This window comes from Accipiter gentilis, chromosome 29, assembly GCF_929443795.1.
Source record: "Accipiter gentilis chromosome 29, bAccGen1.1, whole genome shotgun sequence".
NCBI classification, from domain to species: domain Eukaryota; kingdom Metazoa; phylum Chordata; class Aves; order Accipitriformes; family Accipitridae; genus Astur; species Astur gentilis.
This window is the reverse complement of record NC_064908.1, coordinates 20,396,841-20,413,307: the sequence shown is the minus strand read 5'-3', so window position 1 is coordinate 20,413,307 and position 16,467 is coordinate 20,396,841. Positions and strand designations below refer to the sequence as shown.

Sequence of the window (16,467 nt, the reverse complement as noted above, 5' to 3'; positions counted from 1 at the left end):
GGGGGGGGAGCAGCCCCCGGTGCCCGCCGACCCCGAGATACAGAGAGAGGAACAGCGAACGGCTCGTACACAGCAAAACCGGGGGGACAGCGGGACGGGGGGGCCGCTGAGGGAAACAGAAGCGTACAGAAATCTCCTCGAAATTCACTGGAAAAGGCTGAAAGGGGCGGGGGGAGGCAGCAGGAAGCAGGCCTTGCCTTTCGGCTTTTAGTACTAATACAAACCACGGTGGAAAGACGGGTGGTCGTTTCTGAAATGGAGTTAACAGCAGTCCTTCTCATTTTCGTCTTAGCTTTTACTTTTCCCCCGAGATTTCCAGCAGTAATACAAACATACTTTCCTCCCAAAGACACCAAGAACAATGGCAGAACAGTTTCTGGTAGTGCATCGCTTCGGCGATTTACAGATCCCCTGCAAAAAAAGTCTATTTGCTCCAAAAAAGTTTATTTATATAACTATATTTTAAGTAAAATATCTGTTTTTACCAAAATATGATATACAGGCACATGGCTGTAAAATAACTTTAAACCAATTCACTATAAAATTACTTTTGGTAATAAATAATCTGATTCTCAGAGAGGCAAAACGCTCCTCTTACCTCTGCAGAGGGACTCTCCGAGGCACAGTTCCTCTGCGTTTCCAGAACGCTCCCTCCCTCTCCCGCCTGCATTCCCCTTGTCCTTCTCGCTAAGCCTTGCCCAGGGGAGAAGCAACTTGTGCTTTTCAGCCTGCGTGAGGTGGAATCCTGCTCCTAACAAGTCACTTAATACTGAAGTGGTAACGAACACATGCCAAAAGAAATCTGCAGTCAGTGGGGCAGGTACTCACAACAGGCTTTTATTCTTGCAGGAACAGCTGCTCTTACTAGATCTGGTAAGATCTGCACTGCTCAGGGACTCCTTTGGGCCAGCAAGATGCATTGAAGTCTGGTCTCAATGTGAATGAAACCAGGATCTTTAAGAGCAAAACATTATGCGTGCATCTGGGCAGCTGGTACGTTAATAAGTCAACAGGAATTCAGAGACAGTCTTTAGTCCCCCAAAAGATCTCTCAAATTCAGAAATCTTGAACTAAATCTCCTCTGCCCTGGCAGAGTAATGGCTTGGGGGGGGGGGGGGGGGGGAAGGGGGGGGCGCGGGGGAACAAACAACCAAAAAACCCGTGGCTTACTTTCACTCCTAAATATAAAGCAGATAACGTGTGTCTGATGTGTTCCTCCCCTGCTCTATTTCTGGACATCCAAATCTTCAAAGCACTTGCAATACATTTGGTCACAGACACAGTATTGCTCTAAAAGTAAAAAATATTAAAAATGTAAGAGAGCCACCTCAGAAATTCTCTGCTCTGGAGATCTTTGCCCCTGTCCTCTGCGCCAGTATCCCTCACGCTGAGGCTGACTGCAGCTAATCTAATGTTACTGAGTTGCACAGGGCAGCTTTCAGCTTCATATATCAGATTTTTTCCCTTGTTTGTAAGATTACTGTTGCTGTTACTGCCTGCAGAGCTCCCTCAGCCCCAGGAGCAGCAGCAGCCACCACAAATCAGCTACGGACACAAAGCAGCCACTTCACGTGGAACAGGCAGGACTAAATGAGGGCTCTGCCGTTGGTGATCTGTAGTCAGAACAGTTACTGAAGAATCTAACATAGATAAAGCTTTTACAAAAGAAGCCTCGAGACAAAAAAGTTGTTCAGACAGATACTAAGCTTTTTAGCTTTCAGGAAAAAGCAGACTTGAAGCACAGCATGGAGTTAGAGCACAAGGAAGGGTGGCAGGGCAGGGGAGGTGCTTCACAACAGCATGCCAGGCATGAATCTTGGAGCAGCACTTTCATCCCGACCTTAGAGGAGAAGCCTGACCAGAGCTACTGAAGCTATAGCTTTTGAAGATTATTATTTGAAGCCTAATTTCCTCCCCCCCCCCTTCTATTTATTTCCTATGATCCTTAAAAGACATCACTGCACATCTCTCTGGGGAATAGGCTTGAGGGGTTTCTTAAGTCATGACTTGACGGCTATTATTTTGATCAACTACCCAAACAAACCACCCTGAAACTTCTCAGGAAAGCACTCCAGGGAGCAAGTCCAGTTTGCAGAGCTCACAGAAGTCAGTGCTCCATTTAGCTTGCACATGAAGCAAAATGACACATCGCATCCCGAGAGTAATTAAAAAATGGAGTATTAAAGACTCATAACCCTGTATTCCCGTCATTGTTATTTTGAAAAGTCAGAGGGGAAGAAACAAAAGGCAACAGCAGTAACTTTGGCTAGGTGTTCTAAAGCCAGTTTGAACAGGAGTACAAATAGAGGTGCCTACTGTGGGAGCAGGATTCATTTGAACGTATCACATGCAGTAGGGAGCTAGGCAGAAGTAGTCCAGTAAGCACACATTAAGTCCAGATCACATTCTCCTCTCAGTGTATTACATACAGAATTTACCCCCTTAATTTGGTATTGCCTGGTGCTGGCAAGTCTTCTCTGCTAACATAAGCAATAAAGATATATGGAGAAAGGGAGAACAAGACAAGAGGGAAGGCATTAGGCAAATGAGAACAAATCCTTTTGTTCTCTTCTCACTTAAAAATGGTTCAGTCTTTGCTTTGCTTCCATACTGAGGACTGCTAGATACATAAACCAAATTTTTCTTCAGTACACACAAGCATACATCAAGAAGGTACCTACGACCATAGCACACAGTACACAGTAGCACAAGTTTAGAATGACTTAGTAAGTTCAAACAAGACAAGCTTTTACTTGGAGGGGAAAATACGAGTATTTTCATCTTGAATGCAGTTGCTTTGGGTGGGAAGGGAGGGGGCTGGCTCAAAATCCAAGACCAGATACTCATCCTATCTACAGCTACAGCAGACAGAAGGTGTCAGCCTTTTGCTTACAAAGTACAATTTTGTACTGCTACCGACACAACAGGAGCGAAATCTTTATCTTTGAATATCCCTGCCAGCAGCATACGTCTGAACAAAAGGTCAGTAGGTAAGAAGAGAATGAGGGACCTCAAGAATGAATTTTTGGCTTGGACAGTCATCGCTGATAAGTTCAACTTCTGAACTAATTTTCAAGGCCTTATATTCTCCTCCTACATTCTAGCTTCTTCAGGGTTATTGTTTGTTTGTTTTTTAAAAGTGCATTCTCCTCTCATTAGATCTACCTTGGTAACCAGCAAAAAGAACCTCTTCTCAGGGCTGCAAAGTGGATTAGAAGCCTCTTAGATCACGAGCAAGGACTCCTTGCTTCAGCCCAGCTAAAATGAAGACTGAGTCTGCCAAGGCTTTCCCAGGCAGCTGACAAGCAACGTCCCACAGAGGCTGACCAGCCCACACTAATGGAAGCATCATCACTCCTATGCTTAGAAATAGCACACTCTTTTCCAGATATACAGAAACAAAATGAGAATAGCTTCATCAAAGCAAAAGCTAAAGCAAAACAAAAGCATTTGATTGGAAGGCAGTGAGCTGGGGAATATTAAATTCCCCTTTTCCATGCAAGTTGAACACTGCTGGTGGAGGAACAGCAGGCAGGCCAAGAGATAACCCGTCTCTCACTTGCTGCTGCATTAAAGGCTTTCTGTATCTCTAGCTTCTACATACAATCCCATGTTTTAATAACTGGGGACCTCCTACCAGAAAGGCAGATCATCAGCTTCACAGTTAAGAATACAATAATCCTATCACTGTAATACATACAGGAGTACTCATTCCCCTGGCTAACTAAGGCCTCCTGTATCTGAAATCAGTTATGAATTATGTCAAGGTCCAAGTGGAAACAGCAAACTACAATGGCAGAAGAACCATAACCTTTACTACAACCACAAAGGATCTGCAACACCTTGTGGAATGCACCCAAAATGGCGTATGTGTGTATATATAAATTTTGTATATAGACATTGTACTGTTTCATTCTTTTTAATACATATACAAGTACCTATACATATATACATATTTACAATTTACACCAGCCAGCAGATGTATGCGTATTGTACATATACACACAAACGCCTAGAATACACATGCACACACACAAACACACACTCTTTAAAATAAACTCCACATCCCAGGTAATGAAGTCCTGCCATAGTCCAAAGAAGAGCAGCACCAAGTGGTGGGGGCCTCAATATACCAGCTTCAAGACTGCTGAGAACAAACACTAGCATTCATAGAAATTTTTACTTTTGGGAAATTAAAGAATGGATGGCATAAGCTTCAGCCCAGCTACAAAGAACCTTCATGCAAACTTCCCAGCTACACTCCAGCGATTCTTACTGGACCATCCTGTGCTCTCCTCAGCTGAACAGGGTCCACCAGTGCTGACCTGCTGCCCTTCGCTATTCTGACTGACTAGATCATACCTTGTACCATAGCATTCCAAACAGGCTTACCATGATACTGTGGTAGTCACCAAGTTCTGCATCTCTAAAAACAGAAACATGGCTGGGTTCAACATAAAAGCACTGATCAGACTTGTCCTTTCACTTCTTTTCTAGCAGCTCATGGAACAGTGACTTGTTCATTTAATAGTTTAAAATATTTTCATTTCCTTCTTGTTGCTCACACTTTCACTGTCAGGAGTTGGCAAGAGGTCCTGTAGCTCTGCAAGGAAGGCACTACAGTCCAAACGAGTCAGCAAGCACTTTTCCCAGCAGTCAGAACAGCCTTGTCCAGCAAGTGCCTTTACAAAGGCCACTCTACTCCTTAACATACCCAGACTGAGCTGAGGGAGCCTATAGTGCTGCCACACATAATTACAGCCCCTCAGTTTTACTGGTTCAAAGATAGGACTGAGATGCAATGGTGGGCATGCAAAACATTAACAGGGCTTTATGGCAGCACACACTTTGTTTAACCTGCAAGAGGAGCATCAGCATCTCTCCTCAGGGACAGGGATCCAGCACAGATCCATCAGATAAATGAGTGATAGGAAGGGCTCGTATTCAGCACTATATGGGACATTCTTTCAGCTCCTGTCAGGGACTGGTAACACTGTGGGAGCCACACATTCCATCCACATATGGAAAGGAGGGATTAACACCTGCTGGAAATGTAATTCCATCTAGTACCTCAAAATGAAGAATGCCCCCTCCTCCTTGAAAACTCTGGCAGCAATACAAATGGCAAGATGACCCATATTACAGTGAGAGATGGGGGCTAGCTTTCTTAGTTTTGTAATTTGTTCATCTGCTAACCATCTACTCAATCAGGAAGAGTGGAAATTGTGTCCTTGGCCAGCAGTACAAAGTTCATATATAAAATTGCTGTGTCAAATTTATAGGGAGCATTAAGTATCTTTACAACTTCACTTCAAACCCACTGCTCCAAATGCAACTTAATTGTCCACAGTTTTGTCTACTTACTTGCCTAAGACTGCAAAAATATATTTGTGAAGGACTCTGTTTTATTGCTATTGTTGGTTTGCACTATGTGGTTCCATCTTTACCATTTCAAATCCAGACTCTTTGGGGATAAAATATTGTTTTTCTATTGATTTTTTCCAATTTCTTAAAATTGTATAAAAATAAAGGATTTCCACAAACGTGGGCTAAAGGTAACCAATAATACTTCTATGCTTAGGATCAGCTGTTGGAAATGTGGTTGATAGCCACAAGACCAGAAATAAACCTCTAGTGATTCTTTAGTTTAACATTTAAAAGACATGAAAACTTCTGCTTATAAAATTGACCCCATACAGAATGGAACAGCTAAACTAACAGCTGTTTAGTATTACTTTTTAAAATAATGGTCCTAAATTTAAAAATAAAATCAAGTACTTCCTTTTATGATTTTCACATTATAAAACTGCACCATTCAAAATCTGTGGCCAGGGAAACCCCTTTGCAGTAAGACAGTTTCTTTTAATAGTCATCAAGGGTGTTTTCCAGGAAAACATTCCTAACATCCAGTATGGAAGCCAGCTCCAAAATGTGCTTTTGGAGGTGAGGATTCTCCACCGTTTCATCTCTTGGCAGTTGAGGATAAGATTCTGGATAATTTCGAGTCTCCTGCTAGATGACAGTGAAAACAAAGAGAATCAGACATTCATTTATTTTTACACCCTTTACAAAGAAGATTGCAAAAGGCCAGTTTCACCTAAGAGGTATCCTAATCTCTTCAGCATGCCACATAAAGAGAAAATATTCTAGCATTTTCAGTTTTCCCTTTCCATTGACTCAGAGATGATCATAGTGGCAATACAAATGCCCATTCATCTAAGATGGCTAATAATATGTTCACAGAAGCCTTGCGAAAAGGGGGGGGGGGGGGAAACACCAAAAAAAGACAAAAGGACTTCACATACACTTACCTACTACGCTAGAGTTCATTTCTTGAAATTATAGACATGTAAGCATCTCCAGTGGGAGATTCATCTCATCCTAAAACAAGTACCTAAGACACTAAGGGCAAATCTATCCCCACTGTCAGAAGACATGCTTCTTTTCCCTGATATCAAAGAAGCCTAGGTAGCTAACTTAGGCTTGGAAAGCTACTAGATGTCTGCAGTTAAACAAGACGAATACTGTACCTTTCTGTGCTTCAACTTCCATTTTTTTCTGTAGTGTTTAAAATGGAGCAGGCAGTTTATATGCCAAGACTCACTTATATAAAATGGTGTAGATCCAGAAGCAAACTTCACTGTTGGCACAGCATTAACCAACAGGGAGGGAAAATACCATCTTCCTGCTTAGCTTATTCATTTACACTTCAAAGACCTTTCAAAATCCATTCACACTAGAATACATTCCAGCAACAACGTTCCACTCCTCCCCACTTCCTCTTATATTCTTGTTCTACACCTTTTTAGTTGTGTAGAAATAATAATCTTGAATTAATAAGAGGAATTTTTCTAGCAGACAAGGCTGTTCAGAGTGACATAAATGAATTAGAGTGTGTCTGCTACTTATGTAGAAGAATAAGGCTTCAGCAAGTCAAAGTACAAAGGCACCAATTCAATACAAGCTGTAAGCATTACCATGTGAGCATCAGTTATCTTTCTGAAGTCACAGCGATACGCTTAGCCCTAAGACCCTTCCATCCTGAGGCAGTGCAGTTCTATATGCACTGGACTGTCATTCTCACAAAGGGATAGATATCCCTGCATACCCGGAAAATTTTGTGCATCCTCATAGTAGCCGAACAGAAGATAAATCTTGTTAGAAGCAAGCGAAGAAATTCATCCCCAAAAAATTGAAGAAAGGACTGATCTGTAGAGAAGGCAAAGAAAACTCAGTTTAGAAAGGCTTTAAAAAAACAAAACAAGACCAAAAAAAAAAACCCAAAACGGAGGGAGAGAGAGAGACTTGGGGGAAAGCACTACAAATTCTTGTGCATTCCCCTTATTCACTATTCTGTCCTTTCAAAAGGCTGAGCAAGAAAAAACAGCATCTCCGTAAGCAGCACACTAAGGTTCAGTTGTGCATCTTTAGGCACGTACCTATGGATCGTGAGTGGGTCAGCAGTTGGGCAATATCTCGGTTGATTTTTCTAAGGTAATCTTGACACTTCTCCCACAATCCTCTACGCATGCTTGATAATCCAGAGACAAACAGGAATGCCATTAAAGGATTGTTCAGAAAGAGTGTGAAGAGGCTACCCCGCTGAGACTGATCTAAAATAAATAAATAAATAAATAGACAAAGAGACACATTTGACACATGAAACTGAAAAGCTGTCCCTACCACTGAATGAAGTTGCTCACCCACTAAATTCTGTAACAGAGGAACTACTCCTCTATGTTAGTTACATCTTCTCTCCTCTTGTGGCAGATCTGTTCTCACGATGATGCAATGACTAGCAATAAAGACTTACTGGAGATGTGTATTAACACCAAGAGAAATGAGATTTTCTCATGAATCATGGGAGGTCTATGTCTTCATTTTGAGCACATAACTTGAACACAAAAGTCATAACTGAAACAACTGACAGAAGATACTGATTATAAATACTAAAGAGAAGTATTAAACATGGACATTCTTATTCCATTCAAAAAACCTGGCAGTTGAACCTATACACACACACCCCAAAGTCTACATAGTTGCCCTTTGTTGGGCATCACAATATCCTAAAGCTCATTTACTCCATGCAGTTCAACATGATAGACAGGAGTCCAAGCTTTATCTCAATTAACTGAGAAGTCAAAAAGAAAGGCAATGCACATAAAATCATATGCCTAAATGGTAAGGCCACTTCCTCATCAGCAAGGATTACTGACTTGTTTTGGTTCATTTGGGTTTTTTTTCCAGGACTTGGGCACACAGCATGCATGGTATAATGCTATAGTGACACAGGGGCTCAGTTACGTTCAGCTAAGAAGTCTCTGCATGATGCTCTAGCAGTGTAGCATGGCTCGAGAACTACAGCATGACTTTCCTGACTGTTCCATGAACACAATATAAGCATCCAGCATTTTATAAAGTTAGTTCTATTTTTCAGAGTTTCTGTTAAGACAGGATTCATTATTACAGTACTTATTTTCGACTTAAGTTCCAGCTAAATAACAGGAATAGTTTCAAAACAAATGAAAAGCTTCCACTTCTTGCACATTCTCTCATGATACTTGCCTAATATCACTCTATGTGGCTTAAGCAAGACCTTTGTATTTGTCTCTGTGATGGATAATAAGCTTAACATAGCAAATTCCAATAAGAAAGTCTGGAATTATTTCTATTTTATAGTAGTCACAAGGACTAAAGAACATAATGTTTCATTGCCTGTTCCTACTATAAACGCACCTTCTCGGGGCTTACAAAGCCAACAGTTTTCTTTAACTTACCCTCCAAAATCAGAACAAGATCTGAGAAAATTTTGCTCCACACCTGGCATTTAAAAGTTGATGCCTTAAACTGACTCTGCTCACTTTCTGGGAGTAATAAAGCTACCCAAAGTGCTAATCATCATCATTGCTCCAGCACTGCACTGGCAATTTTCTGAGTCTCCATGTAGGAGAGACTTTGCCTCCTAGCACTTGTTGAAGCTATCCGTATTCATTGTTAGAATAAATTATTTGCCATAAACAGTAACTAAACTTTATCGTATTACTTCATGAAATGTTAATCTGATTTAGGGATTACATAGTGATGAAAAGCTATCTTTTCACAAAGAATCTAAGTTATATTTGTTTGGGATAAATATATGATGCAATGGCAACTTGTTAGGAAATGCAATACTACACATACCTTGTAATGCTTTTGGATATGCTGTTGGAGAAAGCAAGCACACCAATGGTTGTCCAAATAAGTTTGTGAAATTCTGTAACAGATAAGAATTTTGAAGTATTGATGGTCACTTTCCTTGCTTTTGAATATTCAGCAGGTTAAGAGTACAAAGGCTAGTAATGCCAGAAAACACACTAATGCCCATCACACAGTTCAGCATTGGCAGTGAGGCTGACAAATTGACTTGGTCATAGATCACAGCATAGAAGGAATATAACCCATTGCATTTTAAAGGAATTCTAATTCTCTCATTTCACTGCTACTGACAGCAGAAACTAATTTCATGAAAATACAGCTTTCAGTAGTAATACAGTACTTGGAAAAAAAATCATGTTCTGCAGTAAAGCCATTGGCTTTCAGGTCAAAATAGATCTAGTGTCTTTCCTCAGTAACAGCTGAACTATCCAGTCAAAGTAATTTCTTTCCCCTCTTCTTTCTAGCAGGAGGAACTATTTCTGGTGTAACAGAAGAGCCCAGTGAAGAAAAGTTTTAAAATAAGATTCCTTTACAGCAAGTATGTCATAACCTTAACATCTGCTATACTGAACCCTCATTTTACAATACTAATTTCATGCACCTTCCACCTGCACCTTAAATATTGCCTAAGTGTCCTGTTGGACACAAATTTCTCCAGAAACCTCAAACGACACCTTTGTCCAGTTTCACCAACATTTACCTGATAACAGTCCTACTGTGTATCTGTCTGGTAGGTATACTGATTGGTAATAATTATCAACAAGAAAAAAAATAATCATTTACACAACCTCATTAGCTATCATACGTCTCACCGAAACAGCCTTCATAAAACTGAAGGCTTGCAAAGCCATAGAAAATGTAAATGATCATGTCTGCATCCTATCAGAGCACACATTCAAACCATGCATCCAGAGCATGAGGGCAACACACGTCTGTAGATTATATTCTTAAAATTGGCAGGTTACAAATGTAAGGTATACATCACCAGAAGTATTTGCTTGTGTAGAATCATCAAAAAGCTAATTTTTTAATTTCTTCTGGCTTCTGTTTAATTCAAATGAAATTTCCCTTCGGGTAGTATATTTCAATTAAATTAGTTTCACTGATTTAATTTAATCTAAGTCTGCTAAATACTAAAGATAGTAATCTAGTCTAATCAAAATAAAACATTTCCCTATCTGACAGTGTTGACTAGTCCTAAAACCTCTTCTATTTCTTTAAAAGTCCAAGTGAGAGTTATAATGCTAGATACTAAGGTTTGGTCTCTAATGAAGAAACAAAGACTATTATCATGAAGACAGTAACTGCAGGCCAACCCAGTACTATAAAGAAACATTTAAAACTCCAGGAGTCACCCCAGACATTGCCAGTTTGAGCTGAATACAAAATGACAGGTTACACATTCTCAGGTAACATGGATGCTTAGTATTCACAAGCAGATTCACATGTTGAATTCTATCTTGTATCATCCAGTTAGAGACTAAAGCAGACTTTCCATACACTCCATCAGTAAAAATGACAATGCAATTAAACACTGCCTACAGCTATAAAGCAAAACCAAGGGTCACTCATACATCTCAGGAAAGGTATTACTCACTGACAGTATCTGAGATCATTTTGCACTCTGTCCCAGCGGAGGTTAAGTCAACATAGCTAGTAAGTCCTGCAAAGGGGAGAAACTACACGGTTTAACATAGAACGCAACCTTTGGAAGACAGCTGCTCATGCCTGTCACTACATCCAAACTATAGATCCAGGAGGTTAAGGCTCTCAAGCTTCCAGGTACCTGTCTCAGCTCTGGGCCAGACACAACTGCCTACCATAGTCCAAGTGAACACCAGGATTCACTCACCACCACCACCTCTGCTCCTGATTTCCATAGAAAAGCACTGTGGGAATACATGCAACAAAGGAACAGGAGCATGTTACAGCCACGGCTTGGAGTGGAGGACCACAAGGTGCACTGGGAAAACCTGCCCTGCAGTCTAAACGTTGGTAGCATCTCTGGATAAGGAATGCCCTACCTTTCAGTGCATGGACAATTCAAAAAAGGGTAAAACACATTTTTGTTTCAAAATTGACTCTGTTTTTCTACTTCAGTATTCAAGTTTTCCAACAGAAGCATTGCTGCTTTTTAAAATGCACGTCATATACATCTCTTTCCCAAAGAAGTCACTTCACATGTAAGCTTTACTAAGCTAAGTATTTATACCACATCACTGACAAAGGCCTTGCATTCTTACTTGGCTGGAGTTTTTGTTTTGGTTTGCTTTCTTTAAGACTTTGCATTTGACCATAATCTCAGACAACCACAACTACAAGAAGATAACTGATTTAAAAATATTATTTAATCCAAATATACAGTGGTAACCTTCAAGAACACAGCCATCTATATTTAAATGGAAGTGTTAAAAAAAAAATAAAATCATGGCTTTAAGTAGATAAGCTCGATTCGCAGTTATCTTCCACTTTCAGCTAAATATACATGGGAGGAAGCTGTTCAAGTGCCGCTGATTTGACAAACTGGCAAGTCACTTCCTGGCAGGACTTACTTTCAGTCATCACCATTTAAGCCCTCCAGAGAGGGGGAGAGGATGAGAATGCATGCAGGAGAGCAGAAACGGGCTGTAGAAAAAGATGTGTGAGCAGTTGCTGTTACTGCCAGTATTGCTAGCAGTGACATTTAAATGTCAGGATAGCTACTCTCCTATCAGAAAAGATCAGAGCAGCCATGTGGAAAAAAGTCAGCACACTGACTTCAACTTCTCACACAATTGCCCAGAACCTCTTTGTTTGTGCCAGTGCTTGAGTCTACAAAGCACCTCACAACACACCCAGAGGATAGTCAGACAGCACTACCAGTATATTCTGGCAACCAGGAACCAAGCACGTAAGCATGCACAGCACCATGACAGACACAAATTTACAAGGGCTAGAAAATACTGAGATTGAGAGCTCTGCCATCTACCTTCAGCTGAAAACAAAACAAAACACCTAAACCCATGCCCACATATATATCTGCCTAGGTTCAATGGCAATAGATTGTGAAGGTGAATGTGAGTTCTCAAATGCTGAATATACATTTTTTTTAGTAGGGGTCAATGCTCTTTTTTTTTTTTCCTTCATTGTCTTTCTAGTTTCCTCACAGTTGTGCCCACATGCTTGTGATCTGGGTCAGAGCTCCTAGCAGCCACTTCCATAATCCTGCCCTGAAATATTTCCAAAACTCACATTTCTATACTCCTTATATACAGGCAGAGCTGGACTTCTCTCACACCAGCTGCTTTGTGCGCTTAACAGATGGAACACTGGTGTATTTTACACTACTGATGGTCAGTTCACTGCTGAACAAGGAAAAGAAACTAAATAGAGGTTACAGGTTTTGCTTACTGTGTGCCCACAAAATCTAAAGAAAATTCAACTATCAAATTTATATGTAATACAAAAGTGAATTCTACTGTAAACAGTTGATGGTTATTCTCACAAGAGCTACAAATCTACATGCGGGAATCCATGACCTCAAAAAGATCCTTTGCTCTAAGCTGTCCACAGAACCCTGGTATATCCAGAGCTGTATTTGAATGAAGGATGACCAACAATCCCTTACTCTCTCTTACAGAACTGATCCACTTGACATCTTTCAGCAATTCTACCAGAAAGGAAGGGGGTAAACCAAAACAAAACAAAAATCCAAACCCAAGCCACACTTTTTCCCCTGAAACAAAATGAAACCCCCGTGCTGTTATACTGGAATGAATGTCAGGAAAGAGCAGAGGAAAATAAAACCCTACCAAATCCTCATTTTCTCAGAAAGACAAGTGAAATCATTCCAATTGTGTTTCCCTCCCTTTAAATGGGGAAGAGAATTTAATAAAAAGCAGATTTGCACAGAAATCTAGTGCAGTGAAGTTAAATGCAGTAGTATTTAAAAAGCCCTTTGAAATGCATTACAATACAACAAACCAAAAACCCTACAGAGAGGCTAGATTATTATTAAGACCGTCAGGTGAAAGTTCCCTGGCTCAATACAAAACTATTCTGAATCATACTGATTACTGATTTAGTACCTCTCATTGGCCAACAAATGCCTTTAAAACAAATGACGCAGACTGTGGATACTGAACAAGGAACAAGTTCATCTGGCCACTAGACGTCCCTATTCCTCCTCTGAAATGCAGCTGTGAACGTTCACTTTTCTCACTGCACATAATGGAGCTATAAAAAGGAAGACATAAGGAAGGGGCACTTTACCCAGATATAGCACAATCTTAATATCCCATTCATGAATAAAATAAATGTCATAATGCTATCCAGATTCAACTGGCAACTGAGATTGAAATTGCCTGCTTCTGTATTACCCGAATTGCAGATTCTCAAAGGTGATTTGGCATGGAGTAATTCTACTGTATGTCCATAGCCCCCTAGGAAGGAGGCTCATTGTCCAAGCATATACCACTCTACAGTAACACTGGATGCTAATTTGAGTCTTGTTATTTCCTTGGTTCAGATACTTTTCAGACACAGAGACCCCGTGTTTTGTAAGATCAGGCTCAATGCTTTGACTCCTTTCTGTTGCTAAAAGCGACTGAGTGTTGGATGACTGGAAAAAAAAAAAGCAGATTAGTTATCTCCCTCCCCCATACACACACACCAAGATTTGTCTTTGGTATATAACAAAAATAAACCTCCCACCAGAGACCTTGGAAATCTTGAACCTTTTTTCCCTCCAGGAGGATTTATTACTTTCCAATGAGCGGCTGTTCATGTGCTTCTCCTTCTTGTTCCTATTCATAGGATCAGATCCTGACTAGCATGCACAACCTCAAAAGAAAAGAAAGACTGAATACAAACTGTTTAAAAAAAATATCCTGTTAAAAGCGTAAGCTAACTAGGGGTTGACACTGTATCCTGTCATACGAGTAGCTGCCTTCAAGAACCTTACCTTATAGGCAACACTGTTTGAAGAGTCCACAATGATAAACAGGGGCTTTCTTGTGAAAGGGTAGAGATCTCCAGGGTGAAGACTGAAAAGAGAAAGGGACACTTCACAGACCACTAGAACCGCTGCAAAGCTGTGACAGTGCACAAGCTTCTCAGGCACACAGCTGCCCATGTCCAGATAAAAAGCCAGCAGATTCCCCATGCCCCAGTCCTCAGATTCATCCTTAGAGAGTAACTGCAAAACTAATTTGGTATTCTCTATAATATGGGCTGTTGGACTTAATTCTTTCCCAACAAGAGATGTTTATCTTCTTGAGATGCCATCCACCATTAATTTGAAGTTTTCCAGTAATAAAGAATTTACATTAAGTCACAGTAATACTTTTTGAGTGTTTAAATCATCATTTAGAGTTGCATATTCATTTCTAATTGTTCAACTTCAAGCCAATCTACATTACGATGTCCTGCACTGAAGAGTTTGAATTCAAGAGACTTTGATGTGTTTTTCTCTATTAAAGACAAATTCTTCTGAATTTGCAGTTGTCACACTCATGAAACTTACCAATGCATCTCTTTGTAAGACTGGTTTCGCTTGTGGATAGCATCTCCATTTATGATGTCCCGGTTACTATTTGTTAGAACGCCACCAAAATCATATGGACCTACACATGGCAAAAAGAAAGCTAAAATTAGCAGAGGCAACTCACCTCTGTTATGGATTTAATGATTATATGAAAGGGAGGAAGCAACCAAAAAATCCCAGAAAACTAAGTGAATCTGAACTACTGCAGTTGTAAGGAGAGGATGGAGGAATTTGGAGATTTTTACTAACTACATATTCAATTTTATGCGTTTTTAGTAGTTTCACCATCTACGAAATAGAAGGAAGCGATGCAACTTCATAACTTCTAATCTATTTATTCGCTACTTATCCATAAACATAATACAAAAGATCCAAATATTGGCTCTTGTTACACTACTAGCAAAAAGATTAAAACCCATTACACATTTCATACAGGAAAATTAATATCTTTGTAAAATTACTATATGAGCTAGTATATTCTAGATTCAGAATTTGATCAAAAAATAAGGCTAAATCGATCAAAACCCCTGTAGCCTCTCAGAATAAATATAATACTATCATCCGCAGTTATAACACTGCAAAGGGGAGAAGAGAGAGCTCAGAGAATGAATATGCTTTCAGTACTCCTAGAAAAGACAAAACCAGATTTCAAATCTGCAGCAAAGGTTTATTTTTTTAAGATTTCAAATACAGAATTCACAATTTTTACATGCACACAGCCTGGACACATGTCCCAAAGGTAAGCTAAAGTAGTATTTTGCTAAGTTTGCACAACTAAGCTACCCGCCTAACTGTCTGATGAAGAGCAAAGATGAAAGTAATGACTATAAAAAAATATCAAATCCTACACCAGAAAAAATGTGCTAAAGATACCAGGAAATATTCTGCCATTTATATGGGTATGAAATGTCAGTAACGTTAGTGAAATAAAGTATTAGGATTTCCTCATTCTGTTATACATTTGCAGAGTTGGTTGACCCATATTTGGCCACCAAATGCAATTTTTTCACATTTGGATACATAATACACCTTTCCATTTTAAGGGAAGCTTTGGGAATACAAAATTCGGAACAGAACATACATTAATTTAGCACTGTTACAAATGTCTCGTGTGATCTGGCAAACACAAATGGCTTACAGGCAATAAACAGTGCAACTTGCAACTGCTCTCTGTTTTAATAAGGTAGAATTTTTTGGTCTGTGCAGACTACCCTACCTTATTAAAATAATGCAGTTGTAATGGGATTCATTTAATGAAAACTGAAGTCTGACTACACAGCTCTTCAGACAACAGAGCCTGGATGCCTCTACAGTAAGGTATTAAGCTGAAACAATACATGCAGTGAAGTGGACATATCACAGGCTTTAAAGAACTTGGTTTAGTTAGAACCTATCACCAAGTTGCAGCAAAAAGTAAAATGTTAAAAGCATTTAAAAAAAAAAATCACTGCCACAATCCAAAGCTGACAGGGATTTTTTTCCTTTAACATTTTGAGAGCTCTATAAATCATGCACTGGGATGGACAAGGCATGCATTTTATAAAGGAATGCAAGTCTCAAACAGATGAGGCGTGTACAATATTTAGGATGTTAAAAACTTCCCCTCCCCCCTTAAATTATATAAACAGATCTTTTGACTGTGTTTACTTCAGCCAACCAGTTTTCAGCTTTTAGACTGCAGCTGCATCCAAATATTCTGCTAGGTTGCAAAGAACAGGAGGATGAGGTGAGGGGAATGGTCAAAAATC

The 16,467-nt window shown here is 39.8% G+C and overlaps 1 protein-coding gene across 1 annotated transcript in view; it reads right to left on the bottom strand.

The window, feature by feature from the left end:
* Window positions 1-3,115: 3,115 nt before the first annotated feature.
* Window positions 3,116-16,467, bottom strand: part of SCAI (suppressor of cancer cell invasion) — a gene marked incomplete at its 5' end in the record, with an annotated part of 48,195 nt that continues 34,843 nt past the window's right edge. Inside the window, 6 exons of the mRNA XM_049832943.1 lie at window positions 3,116-6,012; window positions 7,109-7,209; window positions 7,440-7,613; window positions 9,181-9,253; window positions 14,138-14,219; window positions 14,699-14,798. Coding sequence (XP_049688900.1) covers window positions 5,863-6,012; window positions 7,109-7,209; window positions 7,440-7,613; window positions 9,181-9,253; window positions 14,138-14,219; window positions 14,699-14,798 — 680 coding nt within the window. The remainder of the gene's footprint in view (window positions 6,013-7,108; window positions 7,210-7,439; window positions 7,614-9,180; window positions 9,254-14,137; window positions 14,220-14,698; window positions 14,799-16,467) is intronic.